This window comes from Coregonus clupeaformis, chromosome 7 (genome assembly GCF_020615455.1).
Source record: "Coregonus clupeaformis isolate EN_2021a chromosome 7, ASM2061545v1, whole genome shotgun sequence".
In the NCBI taxonomy this organism is placed as follows: Eukaryota; Metazoa; Chordata; class Actinopteri; order Salmoniformes; family Salmonidae; genus Coregonus; species Coregonus clupeaformis.
Window position 1 is genome coordinate 31,833,745 of NC_059198.1, and position 26,152 is coordinate 31,859,896.

Consider the following 26,152-nt stretch of genomic DNA (forward strand, 5'->3'; position numbering starts at 1 on the left):
AAAAAAAAAAATTGCTCAATTCGCAGTAGTTTTCATATGCAAAAATGATTATTCAATATGTCATTATAAACTTGCTGTTACATTGTAACAACCACTGTGTAATTTAGGCCCATCCCCTTTAAACATTGAGGGACATCCCCTTTAATCCTCTGGTTGAATAGAGCCTGACATTATTTGCAGCGTTGTCACTGAGGTGTTGCGTTTTTCTCGGTGGTGCGAAAGGGCTTCAAATCAGTGAAATCTTTGCTCTTTCTGCATAGTGTGTTTCTTTGTTAGTTTATAACTTGCTTTTTCTCTATTTGCTGTGCGATGCACCGGTACATGTTCCTTCTGTCCACCGCCCTGACGTTACTGTTCTCCGGACCAGCTCAAGGATACTTTCCCGAAGAGCGCTGGAGCCCGGAATCGCCACTTCTTGCCCCGCGGGTCCTCATTGCCCTCGTCTGCCGCAACTCTGAACATTCTCTGCCTTATTTCCTTGGAACTATCGAACGTCTGAATTATCCCAAGGACCGCGTGGCAATTTGGTAAGTGTCTCTCGAACATTCAGTTTAAATGTGAGGTATGGTCTCTGTTTTATGATGGTATTGATGTGGCAAACATATTAGCTAGCTAACGTTACTGTAATTTACAAGGGCAGGGTGTCATATTCCTCGTTACTTGTTAATTTTATTATTTTTAGATGACAGTCAAAAGCAACTTTCCTAGCACCAACCACATTGTACATATGCAAGATCAGAATTACAACTAACATCACAAAAGTTCTGGAAAGATGAAACCAGGCGAGGGGGGCGCGACTTTCATTGCAGTGAGTCTGTGAGAGAATTTAGGGGGAAAGTGGGGTAGTCATTTTCTTGCAACGTCACCAGATTCTCGAATTAATTACGTAGAGTGCACTGCATGGTGCATAGTGTTCAATTTAATTGGTCAGATATTTGGCATTTCTGTTGAAGTTGTAGCCACTACTACTAGCCAGGGCCTACGTAGTATTTATTCACCCATTGAAAAGATAGAGCCCCACTCCCTGTAACTAGCTGAGACCTGTCTATATATCTTCTATTTCTCCCCTCTGTCTGCAGGCTATTCTCTATTCAGATTTATGAATGTATCGCCCTAAGGCCTAGGCTAAATACTGATCCGTTAGTTCAGCTATTAAACTGAGATGATGACTACAGGAAATTTAGCCACAGGAAATCTCTTGATTGTCCCCCCATGATGAAATCGGGGAGGGGACTGTGGATCTTTATATTTTAGCAGTCTATGTGGGTGGTGGGATGGAGGTCAATTGGAGTTTTACTTGGTATTAACCTCCAGGTCAGATAAGATACTGTGTAGCCTATCGCTACACAGCATTGATGTTGTTTTGAGGTAAAAAAATAAAATAAACAATGACTTGGAACCTCTGCTATGGTTAGACTACTACTGATATGGACATATTGTTAGTGAATGAGTTGTGTACAGGCCAATGTGCTTGGACTAAGTGGGACAATGCCATCATTACAATGGACTAACCAGAGCAACTGGAAAATCCTCTCAAACTAGAGTAGCTGACAACATTAGTTTAGATTAACACTTTGTTAACACTCTGTTAATGTAGTTAAATAAATGGCATTCAGTTGGTTTAAAGGGCATGAGTGTGATGTGCAAAGGGTAGCCAAGTAGTTTACTGTCCGATAAAAATAAAATGGGGGGGAGAGTAAGGTTCAACCTGCTTGTCCACCTGTGTCTTGTGTGCTACAGTACCAACCCACTGGGCACAGATGTCAATTCAACGTCTATTCAACGTAATTTCATTGAAATTATGTGGAAACAACGTTGATTCAACCAGTGTGCCCAGTGGGCCTAAACATAGAATTACATATAGAATCCTTATTAATTTAATAGGATTCCATGGGCCTAATAGTACATTTAACTTTGAAATGTATTACATTTTAATGTGGCATAAACACAACCAGTCATGATGTTTTCATCTGATTGCAAACAATTACTTCAAAAGGCTCATGTAGGCTACCTGTGCACGTTACTCAGGGACGGTGTAACAATTTTGTAACTGGGGTGCGAAAAAATTAATGTTTTGAAGCCTAATTTAAATATTTGTTTACTCATTTCCAACATTTGGTAAGCTATTTTGTTAGTCAACATGTCTATAATTAGATCTAGAATACTAAATAAAGGCTTAATCATACTGGCGTAACACACTTTAGCACAGCTATGCTGAACAAAAATATAAACGCAACATTTTCAAACAATTTCAAAGACTTTACTGAGTTGCAGTTCATATAAGGAAACCAGTCAATTGAATAAATGCATTAGGCCCTAATCTATGGATTTCAAATGACTGGGAATACAGATATGCATCTGCTGGTCACAGATACAGTGCATTCAGAAAGTATTCAGACCCCTTGACTTTTTCCACATTTTGTTACGTAACAGCCTTATTCTAAAATTGATTAAGTTAATTTTTTCCCTCGTCAATCTACACACAATACCCCATAATCACAAAGCAAAAACAGGTTTTTAGAAATTGTAGCAAATTTATCAAATAAACAGATATTAAATTTACAAAAGTATTCAGACCCTTTACTCAGTACTTTGTTGAAGCACCTTTGGCAGCGATTACAGCCTCGAGTCTTCTTGGGTATGATGCTACAATCTTGGCACACCTGTATATGGGGAGTTTCTCCCATTCTTCTCTGCAGATCCTCTCAAACTCTGTCAGGTTGGATGGGGAGTGTCGCTGCAATGCTATTTTCAGGTCTCTCCAGAGATGTTGGATTGGGTTCAAGTCCAGGCTCTGGCTGGGCCACTCAAGGACATTCAGAGACTTGTCCCGAAGCCACTCCTGCGTTGTCTTGGCTGTGTGCTTAGGGTTGTTGTCCTGTTGGAAGGTGAACCTTTGCCCCCATCTGAGGTACTGAGTGCTCTGGAGCAGATTTTCATCAAGGATCTCTCTGTACTTTGCTCCGTTCATCTTTCCCTCGATCCTGACTAGTCTCCCAGTCCCTGCCGCTGAAAAACATCCCCACAGCATGATGCTGCCACCACCATGCTTCACCGAAAGGATGGTGCCAGGTTTCCTCCAGACGTGACACTTTGCATTCAGGCCAAAGAGTTCAATCTTGGTTTCATCAGACCAGATAATATTTTTTCTCATGGAAAGTTCTCCCATCTCCACAGAGGAACTCTGGAGTTCTGTCAGAGTGACCATCAGGTTCTTGGTCACTTCCCTGACCAAGGCCCTTCTCCCCCGATTGCTCAGTTTGGCCGGGCGGCCAACTCTAAGAAGAGTCTTGGTGGTTCCAAACTTCTTCCATTTAAGAATGATGGAGGCCACTGTGTTCTTGGGGACCTTCACTGCTGCAGAAATGTTTTGGTACCCTTCCCGAGATCTGTGCCTCGACACAAACCTGTCTCGGAGCTCTACGAACAATTCCTTCGACCTTGTGGCATGGTTTTTGCTCTGACATGCACTGTCAACTGTGGGACCTTTATATAGACAGGTGTGTGCCTTTCCAAATCATGTCCAATCAATTGAATTTACCACAGGTGGACTCCAATCAAGTTGTAGAAGGATGATCAATGGAAACAGGATGCACCTGAGTTCAATTTCGAGTCTCATAGCAAAGGGTCTAAATACTTATATAAATAAGGTATCATTATTAAATGTTTTATAAATGTGCAAAAATGTCTAAACCTGTTTTCGCTTTGTCATTATGGGGTATTGTGTGTAGATTAATGAGTAAAAAAAAATAGAATCCATTTTAGAATAAGGCTGTAACGTAACAAAATGTGGAAAAGGGTAAGCTGTCTGAATACTAAGCATTTTTCCTATTTTGTTGCCTTACAACCTGGAATTAAAATAGATTTTTTTGGGGGTTTGTATCATTTGATTTACACAACATGCCTACCACTTTGAAGATACAAAATATTTTTTGGGTGAAACAAACAAGAAATAAGACAATTCATCCCCCCCCAAAGACAATACTTTGTAGAGCCACCGTCTGCAGCAATTACAGCTGCGAGTCTCTTGGGGTATGTCTCTATAAGTTTGGCACATCTAGCCACTGGGATTTTTTTCAAGTCAAAATTGCTCCAGCTCCTTCAAGTTGGATGGGTTCCGCTGGTGTACAGCAATCTTTAAGTCATACCACAGATTCTCAACTGGATTGAGGTCTGGGCTTTGACTAGGCCATTCCAAGATATTTAAATGTTTCCCCTTAAGCCACTCAAGTGTTGCTTTAGCAGTATGCTTCGGGTCATTGTCCTGCTGGAAGGTGAACCTCCGTCCCAGTCTCAAATCTCTGGAAGACTGAAACAGGTTTCCCTCAAGAATTTCCCTGTATTTAACGCCATCCATCATTCCTTCAATTCTGACCAGTTTCCCAGTCCCTGCCGATGAAAACCATCTGCACAGCATGATGCTGCCACCACCATGCTTCACTGTGGGGATGGTGTTCTCGGGGTGATGAGAGGTGTTGGGTATGCGCCAGACATAGCATTTTCCTTGATGGCCCAAAAGCTCAATTTTAGTCTCATCTGACAAGAGTACCTTTTTCCATTTGTTTGGGGAGTCTCCCACATGCCTTTTGGCGAACACCAAACATGTTTGCTTATTTTTTTCTTTAAGCAATGGCTTTTTTCTGGCCACTCTTCCGTAAAGCCCAGCTCTGTGGAGTGTACGGCTTAATGTGTTCCTATGGACAGATACTCCAATCTCCACTGTGGAGCTTTGCAGCTCCTTCAGTGTTATCTTTGGTCTCTTTGTTGCCTCTCTGATTAATGCCTTCCTTGCCTGGTCTGTGAGTTTTGGTGAGCGGCCCTCTCTTGGCAGGTTTGTTGTGGTGCCATATTCTTTCAATTTATAAATAATGGATTTAATGGTGCTCCGTGGGATGTTCAAAGTTTCAGATTTTTTTTAATAACCCAACCCTGATCTGTACTTCTCAACAACTTTGTCCCTGACCTGTGTGGAGCGCTCCTTTGTCTTCATGGTGCTGCTTGCTTGGTGGTGCCCCTTGCTTAGTGGTGTTGCAGACTCTGGGGCCTTTCAGAACAGGTGTATATATACTGAGATCATGTGACATTTAGATTGCACACAGGTGGACTTTATTTAACTAATTATGTGACTTCTGAAGGTAATTGGTTGCACCAGATCTTATTTAGGGGCTTCATGGAAAAGGGGGTGAATACATATGCACGCACCACTGTTCTGTTATTAATTTGTTTGATTTTTTTTTAAACAAGTTCTTTTTTTCATTTAACTTCACCGATTTTGACTATTTTGTGTATGTCCATTACATGAAATCCAAATAAAAAACCATTTAAATTACAGGTTGGGAAAGCCCCAGGTCCATTTCAGAACGGGTCCAACTTTTTGGACCTGTGAAGACCTCTACTGTGCACATGCCACTTGATAAATGCAAAGAGACATCAGTTCGATGATTGTCATTCATTAGGCCTACACAAGTCTTGTAACCTGAATGTATGCGTACACTGCTGTCCGCGCGCGTCTCGGCCACTCATCTCTGCCTTGGCCAAATGTCAGTGTTATCTGGAACCACACATTTTGGAGCGTATTCCACACGTTTTTCATGCAACTGACATGCGGTAATGATAAGTAGTGTAATAGTTTACAGTTTTCTTGGAATCTATGTTTTAATTATTGTGAGAGGCTCATGTTTTACCAGTATGGCATAACCCCACTATTTATTTTGCCTGTACTCTGTGCCGGAGCCTACCAGCTTACTTTCACCCCTGCATACTCCTGACCTGAACCAAAATAGGAAGTGGCAAATAGAGATCTAGCCCTAGGTTTTGTAAACATCTGTCTACCAGCGGCTGGCTGGAGGTGAGGGTGGGGCACTGGGGAAGGGAGGAGGGGAAGAGGGGGATGGGGTTCACCATTTACACCCAAACAAAATGTTCAAACAGTCACCCTACACATGGGTATGAGGCTCTGAGGCACAAGCTGTCTGCTTGGCTGGGGCTGGGGACTCGCTGGAGAGGATTGGAATGCTCTAAAATGATATTCACTCACCTACTTTAGGCCTACCTCCATGAATGGGCCACAGTGTAGTGAGGTCACAATATACCACGGCGTTCCGGCTAGACTAGTCTTTCAATATACTAGCCTAACTGTGTGGGCTTAGGCTATACTCCAGTTGACAGTAAATATGTTACTGCTTGTGTAAAAAAACAAAAACATTTTTATTCAATGTTATACTTGTAATATGTGTTAGGTAAGGACGTGTGGTAGACACCAAAACGAAGCATTTTTTTTGATGTGTTTGTAAGCCCATTAAGTCACATCTGTGCCTTTTCCTAACAGTTTCCTATGTTAAAAACATGGTTAATGTTCTGTCATAAACACATAGCTATGTTATAAGCACGGCCTTACAGTAAGAAACAGTTTTGCACTTTGATTTCCATAATAGGCTTAAGGACATTTCACTGTAACATCAATGTTTTGTCAGCTCATGTTGAGATAAGTCCATGCCCCAGCTCCAGACCATTTTTGTATAGATCCAGCTATATGCCTCAGATCCTAAATGAATGTAAAATGTCATTATTGGAGTTGAAGCATAGCCCTATCTGGATCTACACAACCAATGGCTTGGACAGAATGACAGTGTAGGCTACCCCTGCATACGGTTTCTGGAGAGCAGAGGAGTGGATTTTGACTGTACACAAGACTTGGAGAGGCCTGGATGTGTAATCGGGAGTTTGAGTATGTAGGTAAATCTTGCACAGCTAGAGTGAGGAGACTGGAGAGAACAAACTTAGCAAGGAGCTGCAGTGTTCTCACAGACCAGTGTGACATCAGCACTCCAGCACCCTACTCCACACTGAGAAGATAGAACCTGCTTTGGCTGCTTGCCATCAGGACTGGAGCATTACAAGCTGTTCTGTCAGTGACACTGTTGTGCCTAGAGGTTTAGGCCAAACCAGCACTCTGACTCGGTTGCCTGCCTAGAAACAACCCCTAGGCACTATTCTGCATGATTTGGATAGGTTAAGGCTAAGCAATATGGGTAGTAGCTCATCCCTTGGGCCCCATCCAGAAACAGCCCCTAGCCCCTAACCCCTTAGGCACTGATCTGGAAGAATTTGACAGGAAGGCCTGCAGACTAAACATGAAGATAGTTAGCCTCCTCCTTGCCCTCTGCTTACAGTATAGCCTACCTAGCCAATCCTCTCAGATCTACGTGCCTAGAGGAGATGGGGGATAGGGATTGTCTCTTGATGGGGCCTAGGGCTCAGGAGGAGTGATAGGTGTTGTCATGTTGTAACTAGAGAACGACCAATATGGATTTTTTAGGGCCAATAGCGATTTTTGGGGGTCAAGGAGGCCGATGGCTGATATTTTAGGCCGATATGCAATATCATAAAATTTGAACATTTTGATGACAAAATGTTCCAGAGACAGCCATGTATATTCGTTAATGAATCCATTTTAAAATCACACAATAAATTTGACTTTGTTTTTACCAATCTAACTACATAACAACAATTGTATTTGAATGGTAAATCTCTTGATAAACTGGGTAAATTAAGATGGCATAGGCCTACTCACAATACAGGTGAATGCATATTCAATAGGAATGTGTGTATGCATTGAGTTATTGAGCTTGTTTTGGCTGATCAGTGGAGTTTATCTATGGTGCTACAGATGACAAAATCTGTTTGCCTTCCATTTTTTTGACTTATATTAGCCTACAACTGATCAGAGATGGGTATTTCTGTTAAATGTATTTGAAATACGTATTTTAATTACTTCTGAGTATTTTGTTATTTGAATTACACTGGGCTGAATTACACTGGGCTGAAAAAATTGTTTTATAGCAGTTCACATTTTGTGGCACCCCTTTCACCCTGCATTGGTATCAGAAGTCTGATACACTATGGTGTGATAAGAGCATCTGCTAAATGAAATAAATGTATATGTAAAAATGTTGAGGGACAAAGTACTTGATACAATTGTGATATGTTGTCTCACCTAGCTACAGTGCATTCAGAAAGTATTCAGACCCCTTGACTTTTTCCACATTTTGTTACGTTACAGGCTTATTCTAAAATGGATTAAATGATTTTTCCCCCTCATCAATCTACACACAATACCCCATAATGACAAAGTGAAAACAGTTTTTTAGAAATTGTTGCTAATTTATTAAAAATAAAAAACATTTACGTAAGTACTTATGTAAGTATTCAGACCCTTTGCCAAGACAACGCAGCAGTGGCTTCGGGACAAGTATCTGAATGTCCTTGAGTGGCCCAGCCAGAGCCCGGACTTGAACCCGATCTAACATCTCTGGAGAGACCTGAAAATAGCTGTGCAGCGATGCTCCCCATCCAACCTGACAGAGCTTGAGAGGATCTGCAGAGAAGAATGGGAGAAACTCCCCAAATACAGGTGTGCCAAGCTTGTAGGGTCATACCCAAGAAGACTGGAGGATGTAATAGCTGCCAAAGGCGCTTCAACAAAGTACTGAGAAAAGGGTCTGGATACTTATGTAAAATATTTATTTATTTGTATACATTTGCAAAAATGTCTAAAAACCTGTTTTTGCATTGTGATTATGGGGTATTGTGTGTACATTGATAAGAGAGATAAAAATAAAATAAAAATCAATTTTAGAATAAAGCTGTAACGTAACAAAATGTGGAAAAGGTCAAGGGGTCTGAATACTTTCCGAATGCACTTTATCTTATGATGAATGCACTAATTGTAAGTCACCCTGGAGAAGAGTGTCTGCTAAATGACTAAAATGTTAATGTGAAAATGAACAATTGCAAAGCATGCTGAGTATTATTCTAATAAGCTCTGCCCTGAAACAAGTCCAATAATATTACCCAGTGTGCTTTGCAGTTCATTTTGGTATGTTCTGTTGACATATACATTTTGGTCATTTAGCAGACACTCTTATCCAGAGGGACTTGCTCAACTAAGGTAGATAAACAACAACATATCACAGTCATAGCAAAAGTTTTTGTAACCGTTACTGAGAATGTTGTTGCTGTACGGCCAGCTACTTGCAAATGTATTTTTGTATTTTAAAATACAAAAATTATGTATTTTAATTAAATACAATACAAAATAGACATTTTTTTGTAGTTTATTTTGATACATTGATCTTTATGGTATTTTGTATCTGTATGTTGTAATTGTAATTTTTGCCCATCCCTGCTACTGATCAACATTTGCATAGAATCATCACTCCAGCATGTCACGCCTGTATGGAAGGACATCATAATAGGCACTGCTCTTAGTTTGAGAATATAAAGTAACATCTATTCAATGCAAATGGATCCCATCGTAACATTATGATTTGTGATCATGGATGCTTATGAAACAAGTATTTTTTGGTCATTTTCCATGATTGTGATTTTTTTTTCTTCCCCAGCTGTCAGAAGCATCTCTAAACAACTCAAATGCCAGCATGAAATTTGAAACAACTAAATTGGCTATTTCAGCTATCTGTTAAGAAATGGGCTGGTTGTAACTTGATCCTACTGCTACGATTGGATAGAGCGAGGCTGTAGCTCCACTCCCTTTTACATCTCCTGATATCTCTCTCCATTGCTCATACACTACATGGCCAAAGGTATGGGGACACCCCTTCAAATGAGTGAATTCGGCTATTTCCGCTACACCCGTTGCTGACAGTTGTATAAAATCGAGCACACAGCCATGCAATCTCCATAGACAAACATTGGCAGTAGAATGGCCCATACTGAAGAGCTCACTGACTTTCAACATGGCACCGTCATAGGATGCCACCTTTCCATCAGGTCAGTTCGTCAAATTTCTGCCCTGCTAGAGCTGCCTCGATCAACTGTAAGTGCTGTTATTGTGGAGTGGAAACGTCTAGGAGCAACAACGGCTCAGCCGCGAAGTGGTAGGCCACACAAGCTCACAGAACGGGACCGCAGAGTACTGAAGCGCGTAAAAATAGTCTGTCCTCGGTTGCAAAACTCACTATCGAGTTCCAAACTGCCTCTGGAAGCAACGTCAGCACAAGAACTGTTTGTCGGGAGCTTCATGAAATGGGTTTCCATGGCCGAGCAGCCTCACACAAGCCTAAGATCACCATGTGCAATGCCAAGCGTCTGCTGGACTGGTGTAAAGCTCGCCGCCATTGGACTCTGGGGCAATGGAAACACGTTCTCTGGAGTGATGAATCGCGCTTCACCATCTGGCAGTCCAATGGCGGGTGCCAGGAGAACGCTACCTGCCCCAATGCATAGTGCCAACTGTAACGTTTGGTGGAGGAGGAATAATGGTCTTGGGCTGTTTTTCATGGTTCGGGCTAGGCCCTTTAGTTCCAGTGAAAGGAAATCGTAACGCTACAGCATACAATGACATTCTAGACAATTCGGTGCTTCCAACTTTGTGGCAATAGTTTGGGGAAGGCCCTTTCCTGTTTCAGCATGACAATGTCCCGTGCACAAATCGAGGTACATACAGAAATGGTTTGTCGAGATCGGTGTGGAAGAACTTGACTGGCCTGCACAGAGCCCTGACCTAAACCCCATCGAACACCTTTGGGATGAATTGGAACGCTGACTGCGAGCCAGGCCTAATCGCCCAACATCAGTGCCCGACCTCACTAATGCTCTTGTGGCTGAATGGAAGCAAGTCCCCGCAACAATGTTCCAACAGCCTTCCCAGAAGAGTGGAGATTGTTATAGCAGCAAAGGGGGGATCAACTCCATATTAATGCCCATGATTTTGGAAAGAGATGTTCGATGAGCTGGTGTCCACATACTTTTGGTCATGTAGTGTGTCACTTGGTTCAGTTTACTGCTACATTGAGAACTAGCTCAATGGCGATGACATTTGCTACCAAGCCATAAATGTGCATAATATCTAACAATGAGAGCGAAGGTAGGAAAAACTATGAAACGATGATGCACGTCAATATACGGATACGATTGCGGCTGGTCAGATCAGAAAACCAGTAAATAGCTAACGTTACTCAGCAAGTCAGATGGCTCGTTGCCGAAAATGGTGCATGTAGCTAGCTAGCCACATTGGCTATTAGCTCCTATCTGATATCTTAGCACCATGTTTATCTAGCCAGCTAGAGAGCAATAGTAATGGTGTCTTTTTGTAGGCACTAGCACCGCCATAGTTTGTTGGACAAAGCGTATGAGAAAATGAGTTTTTGTAGTTAAAAAAATAATAAACGTCAAAAATAAGGTCTCTGGTAAACACAGGCTTAGGAGATCTTATACGTTTTGTTCTATGAGACCATTTTCATCAGCTAACGTCATGTTTTTTTAAATAAAAAAGCACATAAATCCCATAAAAGGCAGTGGCGCAGTGGTCTAAGGCACTGCATCGCAGTGCTAGCTGTGCCTCTAGAGATCCTGGTTCGAATCCAGGCTCTGTCGTAGCCGGCCGCGACCGGGAGACCCATGGGGCGGCGCACAATTGGCCCAGCGTCGTCCAGGGTAGAGGAGGGAATGGCCGGCAGGGATGTAGCTCAGTTGGTAGAGCATGTTCGATTCCCACGGGGGGCCAGTATGGTTGTTTACAAAAATGTTTTAAATGTATGCACTCACTAACTGGAAGTCGCTCTGGATAAGAGCGTCTGCTAAATGACTAAAATGTAAAGGCTTTATATTTCATAAAGGTCATGTTAACTGACTGATATTATTTGATAGGAAAAAAAACATAAAATATCTCCTAAGCCTGTGTTAACTTCAGGGTTCTGGTCTAGAAGCACGGTTTTGACTGCTCCTACAGTTTTGCATCGGCAATACAGTTTAACTGATGCCCTGGCCCAAAAAGACCATTTCCATACACCGCCACATATAGAAGTCAGATTTGAAAATTCCTAATAAGACACTTTAGTCATTTGCCTTTTTGCTCAAAACATCCATTGAATTATTCAAATAATTGTCACTGAGGCCAATTGTTTTTCATCACTCACAGGCGAAGATATTACAATTTTATATTTATCCAATGTCTGACCTGTTTTTGGATGACGTGATGACGTCGTCGCTTCTCACGCTGCTCTCTGTGCGCACTGAGTGCTAGTGCGCATGTGATGTTGGTCCGTATTAACCGGATGCAACCCGGATATAGACGGTCCGTGAATCGGCATATGTGAACGTGAGTAGATTACCTTATTATTAGTGAATTAACAAAAATAATTTGATTTTGGTCACTGTGTCATTTCATCAATTTCTCAATACTGCACCTTTCTGTTGGAGAATGAGCTAGCTTGCTGCTTCTGATCTTCCCAGCTAGACATTTGCATTGTGCAGTGCATGTGGCTCAGGCAGTGAGTGGTGGCTGGCATAGCTGCAGTTTTGCTATGCAGAGGGACTATCAGCAAAGCAGATAGAGATGGGCCAATAGCCGGTAGACTAGAAAAGGCCGGCCTCCCGAGTGGCACAGCGGTCTAAGACACTGCATCGCAGTGCTTGAGGCGTCACTACAGATCCAGGTTCGATCCCGGGCTGTGTCGCAGCCGGCCGCGACCGGGAGACCCATGAGGTGGCGCACAATTGGTCCAGCGTCGTCCGGGTTAGGGGAGGGTTTGGCCGGCTGGGATGTCCTTGTCCCATCGCTCTCTAGCGACTCCTTGTGGCGGCCAGGCGCTGACGTCGGTCGCCAGCTGTACGGCGTTTCCTCCGACACATTGCTGCGGCTGGCTTCCGGGTTAAGCAAGCAATGTGTCAAGAAGCAGTGCGACTTGGCAGGGTCGTGTTTCGGAGGACGCATGGCTCTCGACCTTCGCCTCGCCCGTGTCCGTACGGGAGTTGCAGCAATGGGACAAGACTGTAACTACCAATTGGATATCACGAAATTGGGGAATAAAAGAGGTAAAAAGTACCCCAAAAAAGACTAGAAAAGGCCAATATCGTCTCGGCTGATTATCAGTCGTTTTCTAATTCCTATTCACATAGACGGAAAGAAGGAAGAGCTTGATGACGTGGTTTGAGTTGGAACCTCAGCAGAATGGAATCGGGCACGCAAACTGTCAGTGTGGCACAAGAACTCTCTCAAACACACACACAGTGCACACACACAGTCCTTCTTTTCAGTAGCTACTAACCATAAAGTTTCACTTCCCCAGCATTCTTGCTTATTTAGTATATTTTCTGCTATTTAGTAACCCGGCAAGGATGTGTGATGGATATTAGAGCTGCTATGGTATGGGTGTACAACATGCTTGTATGGAATTCAATGCAGGAGACAGTATCCCACAGCTCCTGACAATAGACCACAATGAAGTGAACACTGAAGTACTGTCATCTGAGCCCTGATATGATCCTTCACGTTCACTGTGTCTACTTTACTCAGGTCTACTTCCAATTCCACGTCTCCTATAAACGTGGGGGTGTGTGGGCTTATTACCCTTAAACTGTTGACCAGAAAAGGAAAAAAAATGAATCATACCTGTAATAATAATGTGCCTCTGTCTCCGTGTTGTACAGGGTAGCGACGGACCACAATGTGGACAACACTACAGCCATCCTGCGTGACTGGCTCGTCAAGGTCCAAAAGCTCTACCACTATGTGGAGTGGAGGCCGCAGGAGGAGCCCACGTGAGTTCCTCTCATGTTCACTTTATAAACTGTGTGTGTTTCTGTATCTATCTGTGTCATTTATACAGGAGAGTTAACGCTTTACATTACATTTATAAGTCATTTATAGATGGTTAATATGTGATTTATAAACTACATATTAACTAATAATTACAAATTACGTATAAACCCTTAATATCCTCCTTAAAGACACCTTCATGTAAAGTGTTACGGAGAGGCACCTTCATGTAAAGTGTTACGGAGAGGCACCTTAAAGCGGCAATCAGCGGTAGAAACAATAATAAAGCGTAATCCCCGCCCCTGTTTCGGTATAAAGCTGAGGGATGGGGCTGGAGAAATATAACCACTCAAATTCATAGACAGAGCTATGGATGCAAGGACTGACCATTCATTATATCAACATTATAGTTTTAATCATGTCGTGAGACTATATAGTGTTAGTTCACATTTACTTTGTTTACAAACATTGGAGTAAAACAAGCTTATATTTTGGGTTCTGATGGGGTACAACTGTTGAACTAAGCTAACCATTGATTCTTGAAGAATATAGGCTAATTTATAAATGCCTCATATTGATAAATTAGCCTATATTCTTCAAGAATCAATGGGTAAGCCTACATATCGTTCATTCATTCATTCATTCATTCATTTATAAGTCCAAAAAGTGATGTAGCAACTGCTGATTGCCCCTTTAATGTAAAGTGATACAAAGAGGCACCTGAATGTAAAGTGTCACTGGAGAGGCACCTGAATGTAACGTGTCACTGGAGAGGCACCTGAATGTAAAGTGTTACAGAGAGGCACCTTGCTGTAAATTGTTCCCAGAGAGGATGTACTGAATGTCCTGTTTGTTTATGTTTGTCACTCAGAGAGTACCAGGATGCAGACAGCCCGAAGCAGTGGACCAACCTCCGCTACGCACACGTGATGAAGCTGCGGCAGGCAGCACTGGACTCCGCGAGAGAGATGTGGGCAGACTACTTCATGGTACTTCTTTCTCCGGTCTCCATGACGACCCCACCCTCTTTTACAGATAAACAGTTTGCATCCCAAACGGCACCCTATTCCCTACATAGTGCACTACCTTTGACCAGTGGGTCCTGGTCAAAAGTAGTGCACTATGTAGGGAATATGGTGTCATTTGGGACGCAGTCAAGTCTTTCTCCACGACGACCCGCCCTATTTTACAGAGACGCAGAGTTCTCCTTTTTAGAACAATAAAGCAATAAGAGAACAGCAGGAGTCATGTTTTCCTATCTCACTTCTGGTTTAGAGTAAACCAATTCATCTGGCTTGGTGATACTATTTACCGTTCTGGAACAAACCTGGCAGAATCTTAGATATGACAGCTTTGAGTTCTATTCTTTCACCCCTAAGCGTAGACACATTGTCCAGGACTCGCAGGGGTATAATTTTGGGACTGAGTGAAAACGCAGATGAGGTAGTTTTGTTCTTTAAATGTGCCTGTTGTCTTCAGTAATGGTGTGCAATTAGAACTGGGTTAAAATAGAGCAGCTAAAGTTTGTGAAAGAAAACAAGTACTGTTTGAACCCAGCTCTGTGGCCAACGCTGCCTCTTCATTCTAACACTGATTCTGGTGGCTGGACATAGGCTGCCGCTACAATGACATTGTTTAAAGTGTCTCTAGAGAGGTTTGATGTTGCAGAGTGATGTTTAAAGCTGGAAGTGGATAAAGTGTCTCACTGTTCCCTCTCCCTTCCTTTGCTCAGTTCCATCACACACACACACACACACACTCACACGCTCTTCCACTCTCCCCTGTCTAGGTGGTGGACTGTGATAACCTATTGACCAATCCTAATGTGCTGTGGAAGCTCATCAAGGAGAACAAGACCATTGTAGCTCCCATGTTAGAGTCCCGTGCAGCCTACTCCAACTTCTGGTGTGGCATGACCTCCCAGGTACGGTACTAGTTGTGGATGCGTGCGTGCAGTCGTGTCCTCCCAGATACTTTGCGTGCATTAAAGCGAGAGCACAATCACCTTGATTGAAACGCTTAGAAGTGCTCATCATATTCTAAACACTTCTCCCTCATCTCTCTCTTCCTCCTCCAGGGTTACTATAAGCGCACCCCGGCTTACATCCCTATGAGAAAGCAGGTGCGTAAGGGATGCTTTGCGGTTCCCATGGTGCACTCCACCTTCCTGATTGACCTGAGGAAGGAGTCGTCACGCCAGCTGGCCTTCCACCCCCCTCACCCAGACTACAGCTGGGCCTTCGATGACATCATTGTCTTCGCCTTCTCCGCTCGCATGGCAGGTACTGTTAACATGTTCACTCTCTTTTGTCCTGTTTAGTAGCTTTCATATACAATACAGCATGATAATGATTTGGTACACTTCATTGTGTTTGCCGTCTACGCTCGCATGGCAGGTATGCCTACTACTGCGGTTCTGTTTTACATGGCAGGTAGGCCTACTGCTGTTCTGTTTTACATGGCAGGTAGGCCTACTGCGGTTCTGTTTTACATGGCAGGTAGGCCTACTGCTGTTATTCTGTTTTACATGGCAGGTAGGCCTACTGCTGTTATTCTGTTTTACATGGCAGGTAGGCCTACTGCTGTTATTCTGTTTTACATGGCAGGTAGGCCTACTGCTGTTCTGTTTTACATGGCAGGTAGGCCTACTGCTGTTCTGTTTTACATGGCAGGTAGGCCTACTGCTGTTCTGTTTTACATGGCAGGTAGGCCTACTGCTGTTCTGTTTTACATGGCAGGTAGGCCTACTGCTGTTCTGTTTTACATGGCAGATAGGTTTACTGTGGTAATTCAGAATGGCTGCCATTTAGATCGGAGTTTTCCACAACAGTAATGAATAAGATTATATGGACAGGGAGGACCTGATTCTAGATCAGCTGTCCGACTCCGAGGCACTTTGTGAATAGGCAGAGGCTACAACTACTACCGCCCCTCTGGAAACTTATTTCTCAAATCTAAGGATCCAAATCACGTTCTGCGCATGTGTTTCTTTTGCTGAATTCCTGGGGGTTTAACGGACAGTGGTGAGTTCCCAGAGTCTGGTTGTTCTAATTCCATCCGTGGACATAGTGTATGCTTTGTGTAAGATATCTTAATACACTTTTGCATAAATACATAAGTGTCATGTTTTTGTTTTGAAAGTTGATATTTTGAGGCATGACACAAATAACCTCATCTACAGTGTGAATAGCCATAGCAAAGCCAAGTGTAAATGTTTGTAGAAAACTTGTCGTTAATAACAAACTTCTCTTCTCCCTCTACACTCTACTCTTCCTCCGTCTTCCTCAGATGTGCAGATGTTCCTATGTAACAGAGAGACTTATGGGTATTTCCCTGTGCCACTACGAGCCCACAACTCCCTGACAGACGAAGCAGACAGTTTCCTGCATTCCTTGTTGGAGGTCAATGGTGAGTGTTATGTTATATTGTCACAGGTCAAAAGTTAGTCGGCTCTCTAATGTCCATACTAGCATATACTAGCATCCGAATGGGCAAAACTGGTTGAAATGACGTCTTTTTGACATACCACTGGGTTACCACAGGATGGATACTCAATACATTGCTTCATTCTAAGTAGTATGCCAGTGTGGATATCGGAACACAGCTGGACATTGGAGCTTTTCGCTCTTCTCTAACTAATGTTACTGGTCGGCATGTGAGAGTTGTTTATCATTCCTATCATTTTTCTCCTTTCTCACGTTAGTGCGGAACCCTCATGTGCTGCCCTCGGAGCACATCCCGGCCCCCAGAAAGATACAAGACAAACTGGGCTTTGATGAGGTGAGGATATGAGCCAGCTCAGAATATGGTTCTGAGTTCCTTATTGACCCCTACCCCCTAGGCCCATATTGTCAAATTCTTTCTATGGAGGCCAAGTGTCTGCAGGTTTTCACTCCTCCCTTGTACTTGATTGATCAATTAAGGTCACTGATTAGTTAAGAATGCCCCTAGGTCTTAATTGGACATGATTGAAAGGAAATTACAAAAATCAGCAGACACTTGGCCCTCTATGGAATGAGTTTGACACCCCTGCCCTAGGCACTCCTGAAGATGTGTAAGGATCTAATGGGTTTAAGCAATAAGGCAATTGCTTCAACTTCTGGTAGGCTGGGTTGAATTGTCACCACATTTCATACACCTATCCAATTGTTTCCGAGTGTCTAAGCGTAGCTGTCGTTTTGGAATTTATCACTAGAATTCAAAATGTCTCTTTTGTACCCTTCAACTAAATGTCTCCCTCTATGGGTGTCATGTGGTATTGCATGTATTGACTCACTACCGTACAGTAAGGCCCATGTATTGCGTGTGTGTGCAGGTGTTCATGATCAACCTAAAGAAACGGCCCGACCGGCGGGATCGCATGCTGAGGACTCTGTATGAGCAAGAGATTGCCTGCAAGGTCATTCAAGCGGTAGACGGCAAGTAAGTTTACCCCTTTTTGAAGGCACTCCTCTCTCTGCACGTCATATACTTCATGCAGCATTAAAGATAGACTCAGTGATGGCACATTGTCATACACAGCAGAAGTTGCCCCACTGTTTATGATGTCTTTAAGCGCTCAAAATGACCCTGTTATCTCTCTCTCCCTCTCTATTTTGTGTCTCTCTCTTTATCTCTGTCTATTTCTTTCTCCCTCACCCCCCCTCTCTCCTGCCCCTCCCTCTTTCCCCCTCAGAGCAATGAACATCAGTGAAATCAATGCCCTGGGGATCCACATGCTACCAGGCTACAGTGATCCGTACCACGGCAGGCCCCTCACCAAGGGAGAGCTGGGCTGCTTCCTCTCACACTACAACATCTGGAAAGAGGTGTGAGCAGGGGAAGTGCTACCTGAACTTGCCCAATAATAGTTTTGCAACGGTGTGCTCCTAATGAACACAGCAGGGTTGGGCTCAATTCTTCATATTATTGAGAATGCCTCAAATTCCAATTCAATTCTTGAATTCAATTTTAATTTAATTTTAATTGAAGTAGGAAACCGGATACAGAGTTGCAATTCAAATTTGAATTAAAGGAAATAGAATTTAATTCAATGAAATTCAAATGCCTCTTCTATTCTACATTGTACATACAGTGAGGGAAAAAGGTATTTGATCCCCTGCTGATTTTGTATGTTTACCCACTGACAAAGACATAATCAGTCTATAATTTTAATGGTAGGTTTATTTGAACAGTGATTGACAGAATAACAACAAAAAAATCCAGAAAAACACATGTCAAAAATGTTATAAATTGATTTGCATTTTAATGAGGGAAATAAGTATTTGACCCCTCTGCAAAACATGACTTAGTACTTGGTGGCAAAACCCTTGTTGGCAATCACAGAGGTCAGACGTTTCTTGTAGTTGGCCACCAGGTTTGCACACATCTCAGGAGGGATTTTGTCCCACTCCTCTTTGCAGATCTTCTCCAAGTCATTAAGGTTTCGAGGCTGACGTTTGGCAACTCGAACCTTCAGCTCCCTCCACAGATTGTCTATGGGATTAAGGTCTGGAGACTGGCTAGGCCACTCCAGGACCTTAATGTGCTTCTTCTTGAGCCACTCCTTTGTTGCCTTGGCCGTGTGTTTTGGGTCATTGTCATGCTGGAATACCCATCCACGACCTATTGTCAATGCCCTGGCTGAGGGAAGGAGGTTCTCACCCAAGATTTGACGGTACATGGCCCGTCCATCGTCCCTTTGATGCGGTGAAGTTGTCCTGTCCCCTTAGCAGAAAAACACCCCCAAAGCATAATGTTTCCACCTCCATGTTTGACGGTGGGGATGGTGTTCTTGGGGTCATAGGCAGCATTCCTCCTCCTCCAAACACGGCGAGTTGAGTTGATGCCAAAGAGCTCGATTTTGGTCTCATCTGACCACAACACTTTCACCCAGTTCTCCTCTGAATCATTCAGATGTTAATTGGCAAACTTCAGACGGCCCTGTATATGTGCTTTCTTGAGCAGGGGGAACTTGCGGGCGCTGCAGGATTTCAGTCCTTCACGGTGTAGTGTGTTACCAATTGTTTTCTTGGTGACTATGGTCCCAGCTGCCTTGAGATCATTGATAAGATCCTCCCGTGTAGTTCTGGGCTGATTCCTCACCGTTCTCATGATCATTGCAACTCCATGAGGTGAGATCTTGCATGGAGCCCCAAGCCGAGGGAGATTGACAGTTATTTTGTGTTTCTTCCATTTGCGAATAATCGCACCAACTGTTGTCACCTTCTCACCAAGCTGCTTGGCGATGGTCTTGTAGCCCATTCCAGCCTTGTGTAGGTCTACAATCTTGTCCCTGACATCATTGGGGAGCTCTTTGGTCTTGGCCATGGTGGAGAGTTTGGAATCTGATTGATTGATCGCTTCTGTGGACAGTTGTCTTTTATACAGGTAACAAACTGAGATTAGGAGGACTCCCTTTAAGAATGTGCTCCTAATCTCAGTTCGTAACCTGTATAAAAGACACCTGGGAGCCAGAAATCTTTCTGATTGAGAGGGGGTCAAATACTTATTTCCCTCATTAAAATGCAAATCAATTTATAACATTTTTAACATGCGTTTTTCTGGAGTTTTTTGTTGTTATTCTGTCTCTCACTGTTCAAATAAACCTACCATAAAAATTATAGACTGATCATTTCTTTGTCAGTGGGCAAACGTACAAAATCAGCAGGGGATCAAATACTTTTTTCCCTCACTGTATCTAGGGCACGTATAGGGAAGGGTACATCTACAGGCAATATAGGAATCCCTAATTTATGCGCAACCAGCCTATCCATAAAATTCCCAGCTGCGCCGGAATCTACGAGCGCCTTATGCTGGGAATGTGGGGAAAACCCAGGGAAATGTACATTGACCGTCATGTGAGCAACAGGGAGCTCTGGGTTAGGTGGGTGCCTACTCACCTGGGATGGTCCACCAGGGCCCTGCCTGCTGCCTCGATTCCATGAGGGTCCTCTCCTGCACCGGCCCGCAGTGTGTCCTCTGCGGCCACAGTTGGTGCAGGAGACCACCCCCTTGCCGGGTCTCTCCACATCAGCACCTCCAAGCTCCATATGAGTGGAGTCGGAAGTGCTTGGGGATGGACTGGACGAACCCTGATCCGGACGTCCGCGGGTGGCCAACAGGTTATCCAGCCTGATCGATAAATCTACCAGCTGGTCCAGGTTTAGATTCGTGTCCCTGCAGGCCAGCTCCCTACGAACGTCCTCCCGTAGACTGCATCGGCAGTGGTCAATCAGGACCCTCTCATTCCATCCCGCGCTGGCTGCCAGTGTCCTGAAATCCAGGGCGAAGTCCTGTGCGCTCCTCCCTCCCTGGCTGAGGTGAAACAGATGCTCCCCTGCCGCTCTCCCCTCCGGCGGATGATCGAATACTGCCCGGAAACGGCGGGTGAAATCCTCATAACGAACGGACTCAGCGTCTATTCCACCCCACTCCGCGTTGGCCCATTCCAGCGCTCTGCCCGACAGACAGGAGATGAGGGCGGACACACTCTCGTATCCCGAGGGAGCCGGTTGGATGGTTGCCAGGTAGAGCTCCACCTGGAGCAGGAAACCCTTACACCCGGCAGCTGTCCCATCATATTCCCTCGGGAGCAAGAGCCGAATTCCACTGGATCCAGGGTTTGATTGTCTTGATGGGGGAGAAATCGGAGGAGGAGGAAGTGTAGGAAACCCACTTCTCTCCCATCGATCCATGGTGTTCACCACTCGATATATAGACGACCCTAAAGCCTGCAGCATGGTCGAGTGCTGCTGGATGCGTTCCTCCACCGAGGCGCTGGGATCGGACGTGCCTGCTGACTCCATAGGTGGTGTGTGATTCTGTCAACGTCTGGGTGAAGTGGTCAAACGGAATCAGGCGCAGGACACAGAACTGAGAAAATGAATGGATTTACTATTCAAAAGTAAACCATAACAAACCCTCCACGCAGGGAAGAGCAGAACAACAGCTCACCAAACGACGTAAAACAACGGACAATCACGCACAAACTCAGGAGGGAAAACAGAGGTAATTATAGGGACACAAATAAGCATAATGGGTAACAGGTGTGATTAATAAAGACAAGACTAGTGTAACACAGAAACATTGATCGGTGGCAGCTAGTACTCCGGTGACGACGAACGCCGAAGCCTGCCCGAGCAAGGAGGAGGGGCAGCCTCGGCTGTATTCGTGACACAGAGGTAACTCTGGGTTTTCCATTCCTGCGGTGGTCCTCATGAGAGCCAGTTTCATCATAGCGCTTGATGTTTTTTGCGACTGCACTTGAAGAAACTTTCAAAGTTCTTGAAATGTTCCGTATTGACTGACCTACATTTCTTAAAGTAATGATGGGCTGTTGTTTCTCTTTGCTTATTTGAGCTGTTCTTGCCATGATATGGACTTGGTCTTTTACATTTTACATTTACATTTTAGTCATTTAGCAGACGCTCTTATCCAGAGCGACTTAAAGTTAGTGAGTGCATACATTATTTTTATTTATTTTGCATACTGGCCCCCCGTGGGAATCGAACCCACAACCCTGGCGTTGCAAACGCCATGCTCTACCAACTGAGCTACATCCCTGCCGGCCATTCCCTCCCCTACCCTGGACGACGCTGGGCCAATTGTGCGCTGCCCCATGGGTCTCCCGGTCACGGCCGGCTACGACAGAGCCTGGATTCGAACCAGGATCTAGTGGCACAGCTAGCACTGCAATGCAGTGCCTTAGACCACAATAGGGCTATCTTCTGTATAACCCCCTACCTTGTCACAACACAACTGATTGGCTCAAACGCATTAAGAAGGAAAGAAATTCCACAAATTAACTTTTAAGAAGGCACACCTGTTAATTGAAATGCATTCCAGGTGACTATCTCATGAAGCTGGTTGAGAGAATGTCAAGCGTGTGCAAAGCTGTCATCAAGGCTAAGGGTGGCTATTTTGACTGGTAGTGTACATGCAGGACAAACTCTTAAAATGAATGGTCAAGGAAAACAAAACCTGTATGCTAATAACATTTAAAGATAACATTGACCTGTATGCGAATAAGTTATTATATTTAATTAATCACTGTAACTTTGTTCAATTTGGGGGAAATAATATATTTCCCAGAATGTATTAGTTTAACCCTCAAGTTAACCCTGAGGCCTTCAAAAAGAAGCCAAAGAAATGAAATGGTTGTTGGAAATATATAATTGGCTATTCTAGTGATATATATTCTTTGGTATCTGGAAGTGTGACCTGTCGGATTCAATAAAACTCTCATGTTCTATGACTGAGTGGTATTTCTTTGAATTGCACTGAATTAAATTACACTTCCTGTCACTCAAATTCAACATCCTGTAGGGTGTAGCCTATTCAATTAGAATTTCAACTCATGAGTTGAATGGGAGTCAATTCCAAAATTCTGAATTGAGCCCAACCCTGGAACACAGGCCTGGCTGTCACTCTCAGGTATAGATAGAGTCTACGACAGTTTCTTTGCGTCGTCTGAATGTGAGTGTCACTGTTTTCTCTCTGTCTATCTCTGTGTGTGTTCAGATCGCAGAGCGGGGTCTGAAGAGTTCCCTGGTGATCGAGGATGATCTGCGTTTCGAGGTCTTCTTCAAGCGACGCCTGATGAACCTGATGAGTGAAGTGGAGAGCCAGGGTCTAGACTGGGACCTGATGTGAGTGTTCCATACACTATTCCACTAGTCTGACAGTGGCTCCACTCATAGAGATACATTAAATTACTATTGTGTTCTGATGACTGAAGTGGAGAGCCAGGGGCTAGACTGGGACCTGATGTAAGTGTTCGAAAGACTGTATATCATTCACTATACACACTGGATATCCTCTAGTCTAGGTCAGTGAGTCTCAACCTCTGGTCCGTGGACCGTCATTGGTCCCTGGGATGTCGCTGGCCGATCCCTCAGACATATGATACAGTATTTGGTTAGTTCTTAATTGTTAATTGTAATGTTAGCAGTCCTTTTAAAAGAGTTAAGAACCCCTGTTCTAGCTTGCTGACTCAGCACTTACTGTCTACCCTTCCCATGTGGTGTAAACTTTCTTCAACTTTCTCTTCCCCAACTGTTCTTCCTCCCAGTTATATCGGCAGGAAGAGGATGCAGGTGGACCGCCCTGAGAAGTCTGTGCCCAATATACACAACCTGGTGGAGGCCGACTACTCCTATTGGACGCTGGGCTATATGATGTCATTACAAGGAGCCCAGAAGCTGCTGAGGGCAGAGCCGTTGAAGAGGATATTACCCGTAGATGAGTTCCTCCCTGTCATGTTCAATAAACACCCTGTGTAAGTTTACCCCTCTCTGTCGCACGCTCTCTCTCTGTGTTTTTCTGTCGCCTGTCTCTCCAGGTAAATCTCAAAAGTATTTTCCTTGATTCCTTGAGTCCTCTCTTCTCGCCTTCTTTTCAAAGCAACAGCAGGAAACGAAGGGAGCATCAGAGGAGAAAGATATTATCTTCCGAAGCTCCCCTCGCTACCCTTCATGGTTTGAGGAGGTGGCGAGGAGAGAAGAGACAAGGAATCAAGGACAAGAATTGAGATTCACCCCTTTTCACCTATTCCTCTTTTCAATGTATCCCTTGACATCTGTATCTCCTCTCTCTCTTACCTCTCTCTCCAGCTCGGACTACATGGAGCAGTTTGAGGAGCGGGACCTGAAGGCCTTCTCGGCCGAGCCCCTACTAGTGTTCCCCACTCACTACACAGGAGACGCGGGCTACATCAGCGACACAGAGACCTCCGTGGTGTGGGACAACGAGAAGGTGCGTACGGACTGGGACCGGGCCCGCTCGGGGAAGACCCATGAGCAGGCGGAGATCAGCACCGAGGCCCAGAACTCTGACGTACTCCAGTCACCTCTGGACAGCACAGCCACACGGGACGAACTATGAGAGGAGAGGGGGTGGAGAGGAAGGGAATGGGGTTGGTGATGGAGGATGGATGGAGAGATATGCTGAAGATTAAGAACCACTGTGAGTGATGTGAACCACAATGGGGGTTTTTTTAAAGTCGTTTTTGTACGTTTTAGCCCCCTTTCTTTGCATCATTGCAGTGACATGATGAATAGTACGCAGGCGGCTGTTTTTGTTTTGTTTTTTAACCAAAGATGACAAGTTAAATAAGGGATCGGTTGCATTCTTTTAGCATTTTTTCCTTCCATTTTCTTTTTCATTTCAGAAATATGTTGGACTCACCTTTTTTTTTTGCTGCATTTACAAGACCCAAATGCAGGGTGGGATCTGCATGTCTACAGTGATCTGGTTGTACTGTCGGTTACATTTCAGTTATGTGATTGGCCTGTGAACTAGAACTTTGTTTCTGATTGGTCACTACCATGCCTCAAGTGCCTTATAGCCTAGTTCATCATGCCAAATCTCACAACTGACCCGAGTAGACCTTGTTACCTCTAGAATTAATAATTCATTTATTGTGTGTTTATGTACTTTAACAGTGTACTGTAGCAGTCTTTGAAAGGACTGGAAAATACAAGCATCTGCATGCTTTTGGAGATGGTTTTAAGATTACCTTTTTAATTTGTTCATTTTTAAACTATAGGTAGACCTAACATCTTTTGCATCAATTAGAGATTTATGCTTGAAATTTGTGTGCTGCTTCGCAAACGAGTCCCATAGTTTTACCGAAACCTCACCAAGGAGCTCAAAGTCTTATCATATGACATATGAGATTAATACCAAAACAGTAGTAATTAAAAAGGAACATCTCCCAAAGTTAATGACTTGGCTACCCGCCCTCCCTGTCAGACCCTAACCATTGCGCTACAGTTGTGCTCTTAATAGCAGTGTACGTCTTCTTAAAAACCAACGGCTCCCAAAGTTAATAACTATGGGTAGAATCCTAACTTCCACTTAAGTCAAATCTTCCTCATCTCTTAATTGACAGCAATGCATCACTAAAAGTGCAAATTCGACTTCAGTGGATGTTAGGATTCTACCCATAGTTATTAACTTTGGGAGCCGTTGGTTTTTAAGAAGACGTACACTGGGGTCTTGATAAATCAATCGATGTCAGACTTGTCTTTTCCCCGAATCTCCGTTTGGATATTGGTTAGGCCAGTGGATCCCAAACTGTGAGGTCGGCGGGGGTCCGGCTTTAGGAACTCAGTACGGCTTTAAACTTACTCTTGAAAGTTGTAATAGTAGAATGTACAAGGTGCAATTTCGAAATTGGGTATCAGTTTTCCTCGTCATGTCAGTCATTGCATACCCTAGACAGCAATTTATAACTTGTCAGAAATGTCCAGATCAACTAGCCCATGTCAGCTAACATTTTTTTATGTGACATGTTGAAAAATATTATTTGTATTTTATTCTGTTTTATTTCATTATATTCTTAGCCTACTCTAAAATATACACAGTGTACAAAACATTAGGAACAACTGCTCTTTCCATGACAGACTCAATATTAGAAGGGTATTCCTAATGTTTTGTACTCTTATTGTATGTGTTGACTGTATCTTGTCTGTTTTAATTAACAAAATAACTATTGATTTTCAGTAACATAATAAAATATGTTTTGTTTAGCTTTTTCCTCAACTTGTTTCTCTAACTTTATAGCAAGTCAAGCTAGCTTGCAGAGCAGCTAGCTAAAAGCTAGGCTAG

General features: G+C 43.7%; 1 protein-coding gene across 1 annotated transcript; it reads left to right on the forward strand.

Moving 5' to 3' along the window:
• Positions 1–160: 160 nt before the first annotated feature.
• Positions 161–25,168, forward strand: LOC121569741 (procollagen galactosyltransferase 1-like). The gene is made up of 12 exons (XM_041880899.2): positions 161–527; positions 13,453–13,563; positions 14,433–14,550; positions 15,351–15,485; positions 15,639–15,843; positions 16,850–16,969; positions 17,265–17,341; positions 17,877–17,983; positions 18,237–18,369; positions 23,063–23,190; positions 23,613–23,819; positions 24,154–25,168. Exons 1-12 carry the CDS (start codon positions 310–312, stop codon positions 24,422–24,424), a joined length of 1,830 nt encoding a protein of 609 aa, XP_041736833.1. The 5' UTR covers positions 161–309; the 3' UTR covers positions 24,425–25,168.
• The last annotated feature ends 984 nt before the right edge of the window (positions 25,169–26,152 follow it).

What these genes read in the sequence shown, in the direction of transcription:
- LOC121569741 (XM_041880899.2), top strand. Translation starts at nt 310, where the DNA reads ATGCACCGGTACATGTTCCTTCTGTCCACCGCCCTGACGTTACTGTTC. An exon ending in TGTGGGCAGACTACTTCATG is followed by an intron (nt 14,551 to 15,350) that starts GTACTTCTTTCT and finishes TCCCCTGTCTAG; the next exon opens with GTGGTGGACTGTGATAACCT. An exon ending in ACAAACTGGGCTTTGATGAG is followed by an intron (nt 17,342 to 17,876) that starts GTGAGGATATGA and finishes GTGTGTGTGCAG; the next exon opens with GTGTTCATGATCAACCTAAA.